This window comes from Entamoeba nuttalli (assembly GCF_000257125.1).
Source record: "Entamoeba nuttalli P19 unplaced genomic scaffold asmbl_6431, whole genome shotgun sequence".
Taxonomy (NCBI): Eukaryota; Evosea; order Mastigamoebida; family Endamoebidae; genus Entamoeba; species Entamoeba nuttalli.
The window spans coordinates 1-4,233 of record NW_008578070.1 but is presented as its reverse complement, the minus strand read 5'-3'; the positions used below and the strand labels follow the sequence as shown (position 1 = coordinate 4,233).

The 4,233-nt window shown below is 21.5% G+C and overlaps 1 protein-coding gene across 1 annotated transcript; it reads left to right on the top strand.

The window, feature by feature from the left end:
• Positions 1–141: 141 nt before the first annotated feature.
• Positions 142–4,228, top strand: ENU1_153700 (hypothetical protein; the record flags this gene model as incomplete). The annotated part of the gene is made up of 1 exon (XM_008860665.1): positions 142–4,228. A coding segment is annotated over one exon (4,087 nt), but the record flags the coding sequence as incomplete, so codon positions are not given.
• Between the last annotated feature and the right edge of the window lie 5 nt (positions 4,229–4,233).

Here is a 4,233-nt window from a genome sequence, read left to right as displayed (position 1 = left end):
AATCCATCAAAGAAAAAATGATGAAGAAAATGGAATAAATATAACATAAAAGTAAATAAAATATAAAACAAATAAATTGAGTTGATGAACTAAATAATGAAAGAAGAACAAGAACTAAGAATTTTTTGAAGAAATATACAAATGAAAAAAACAAGAATTAGATTTAGCATAAAAGCAAAAGGTGTTAACCTAACAATTTCAAAAGCTAAATTTCAAGCTAAAATATTTAAAGGAAGTATTGATACAACAAAACAATTTATACAAATTGGAATTGGAAATTTAGGAATAACTGATATTGAAAAGAAAGAAGAATGTTTTGGATGTGATGGAAAAGAAGAGTGTTTACAAATTCAATACAATTATGGAAAAGAGTCTACATGTAAAATAGATTGTATTACACCAACATTATTGCTTGCACCTGAATTTATTAAGCGATTACTTTATTCATTAAAAGATGTTATTAAACAATTAACACAAATAATATCAAGAAGTGAAGAAAATAACAATAACACTAATAACACTAATAATGATTGTCTAACTAATTCCATAAATAGTAAATTGAATGAAAGAAAAGAAAATTCTTTTAATAAATTAGTATTACAAAGAAATGAAAATAAAGAAAGAAATAAAGAAGAATTAATATTTAATATTTTATTTAATCTTATTAAAAGTAAATTAGTATTTAAAAATAATGAAGGAAATACTTTAACTTTAAGTGGTTCATTAGAAGGAAGTGTAGTATTAAAAAATGGACTAATAGATTCAATATCATTATTTAGTAATGATTTTTGTATTTTTAGTAAATTTATTAAAAGAAAAGATATCATTCCTATTACAACCATTAAAACATTTAGCTCCTCATTAAGAATGTTAACACTTCCTAATATTAGTTTTTTATTAGACTGTGTTAATATTGAATTTTCTAATAGAGATTTGGATACTACAATTAAACTTATTAAAGAATTTCAAGAAAGTATTCAAAGTATTTTAACTGTTCCTGAAGAAGAAAATAATTTAAGCAAATTAAAATTAAGTCAAGAAGGATTAGAGTTAAAAGATAAAAAAATTAAAGCACCATTAAAACAAAATGAAAGATTTATATTTCCAAATTTAATAGTTAGTTTTAATATTAATAAAATAGAATTTGTTTTATCAAGTGAATTTATATCTCAAGAAGGAGATATTATTGAAAGTTGTAAATCATTAATATTAAATACAGAATTATTTTCTATTGAATTAAATGAAAAAGAATTATCTTTTAATATAATTCAAACAGGAATTAAATACACTAATACTTCAAAGAAAAAATGGACAATTGAACCATTAATTGAACCATTTAATATAACTGGAAAATGTTTAATACCACATTTTAAAATTGATATTAGTCCTAATAAATTTTTAATTTTAAATATTACACCAGAATTTATATTAACTTTAAATCAATTATTTGAACATTGGGTAAAAACTATTGACACAGAATATTATAAAAATAAAGGAATATCAAAAATTATTAACCGAGTTGGTGAACAATTAATTCTTAATACAAAAAATCAATCTTTCATTATTGAAAAAGATAAATCATTAGAAATTCCTCTTATTAATGAAAGAAATGTAAGTATATTAATTGGAACATTTGATCCAATTAATGTTGTTATTTCATTAAAAAATAGAAATAATAAATTTGTTTATAACTTAAAACAATATGGAAATATTTATGGATATATCACTATTAAATTTCATTATAATAAATTTATTCAAATGGTCTGTATTTCTTCTATTGTTATATTTAAAAATAAAACTCAAATTCCATTAAAAATAAATATAAATAATACATCTCTTCTCTCTACTTATTCTCCTCTTTCATTTACTCCAATAATTGGTATTAAACCTTTTTCATTTTCAATTTCTCTTCCAGAAAATGAAAAAATAATTCAAAATTTTAATTTTGAATATTCTTTAATAAATAATGAAGATAATGAACTCTTCATAATGAATTCAATTACTCCTTTTGTTATTAATAATAAGTCTTTTGTATTAAAATATAAATATTCAGAAAAATTAAAATCAGAAAATAAATTTATTACACCAATTACTATTCAAATTGTACCACCATTCACTTTTATTAATAAATTACCTTTAACGTTATCTATATTTATTACTCATCAAAGTACTTTTGTTTCAAATCCTAATATATTTCAACAATTGAATAATAAAAATAATATTAATGTTTCTTCTTCTTCTTTAAATATATTAAATCATTCAAATTTAAATACTTCTATAAATCAAAAATATTCTTGTATTATTATACAACCTTTCTCATCTGGTAGTTTTAATGATATTGGTTATAATGATACAATTTATTATTCTGTTATGGTAGTTGACCAATTGAATGGTTTTGTTTTTGATGATAAACATGTTCAATCTTCAATAAATTCTTATTGTTCTTCAACAAAGGAATTACCTTCACTTATTATTGGGAAATATCATTTTAAACAATCAATTAAAGATCATACTATAATATTTGACTGTCCTTTTTATATTAAAAATTCAACTCTTTTACCTCTTGTTATTAATGATTTTGGAACAATTAGTTCCACTAAAGGATATTATTTATATGCTCCTTTTAATCAAAATACTAATTCATTAGAATTAATTCAACGCACTATTAATGAACCATTTAAAGATCCTATTCATTTAAGTCTTGGAGAAACTAAATACCTTACGATAGATCATCAAGAACTTATTGCTACAATTACTCTCTTTAAAATTATGAATAAACTAAGTTCTTCATTAAAAATAAGTATTAAACCTCAATTTATAATTACAAATTCAACAACTAAAACATTAAAATTAAAATACAAAAACAAAATTATAACTTTAGCACCAAATGAATCTGCTCCTGTTCATTCAAATATAATAACTATTGGGATAATTGATTATTATGGTGTTCCAATAAAAGTAAATGAAACAAATGAATATCAAATACTTATGAAAACATTTGAATCATATAAAATATTTACTATTCAAACAGAAAATAATAAAGGAAGTTTTTATACAAATATTTATGGATGTAAAGAACTTTTTTTAAGATTAGATAATAAAACAAATAACTCTTATATTATTAGTCAATATGGTTGTAATATGAAAATAAAATTACTTCCTTATCACTCTTTACCATTTGCATGGATTAATCCAATTAAAGAAAGAAAATTATTAATTAATGGTTGTATTATTGATCCTCTTGACATTGAAAAAGAATATTTAATTCATTCAAATATCATTTCAATAGAAATAGAAGGAAATCTTAGTATTATTACAATTGATAAAAATAAAAGAAAAGAAGAACAAGTTAAATGGAATATTGATTTAAGTCTTCCTTCATTTGGTATTTCATTATTTGGAAAAAATGCAAAAGAAGAATTATCATTAAATATTAAATCAATTTTATTAGAAATTGTTAGAACAGATAGACATCTTGGTTTAGAAATGCAATTTGATTATATTCAATTAGATTTTCAATCATTAGATATATTAAAAAATCCAGTTATTATTTCTCCAAGACCACTTGATTGGATTTATGATCCAAATAAATCATTTTTTCATATTGGATTATTATTAATTACTCCAACAAAAGGAAATATTCTTCAGTTACGTTGTATTTCAAAAGCAAGTTTTACAATTCAACCATTAGAAATTCTTATTGAACCAGATATTTTACAGCATATCCTTGAAACTTTAGAAGAATATCCCCCTTTCTTAATTCCTACAAACAACTCTAAAACTGATGATAATGACTCTTTAAGATTAATTATTAAAGACGCTATTATTAATACAGTTGATATTAATACTTCTATTGGAAAAACAACAAAAAAACCTTCAAAACATTCATTAATCTTACGACTCTTATATCAAGCACGTGAAATGGATGTTGATAGAATTCCTATTAGATTTAATAAACATATCATTCGTAACAAACGTTTTACAACAACAGTATTATTAAATTTAATAAAAGAAAAAATACTTGAAGACTTAGGTAATTTAAAATGGATTGTCGTTGGTAAATTATTTGGACTTAGGACTATAGTCAACAAAAGACCAAAGTCAATTGACTTTACTCAAGACCGTTTTGAAATAAATTCTATGAATGGAATTGATAAACAAACAGAAGAAGAACTTAACCACTTTTTAAGAAGAGTTGATAACATTCCTAGAAAAGATGTTCCTGATAGTTTA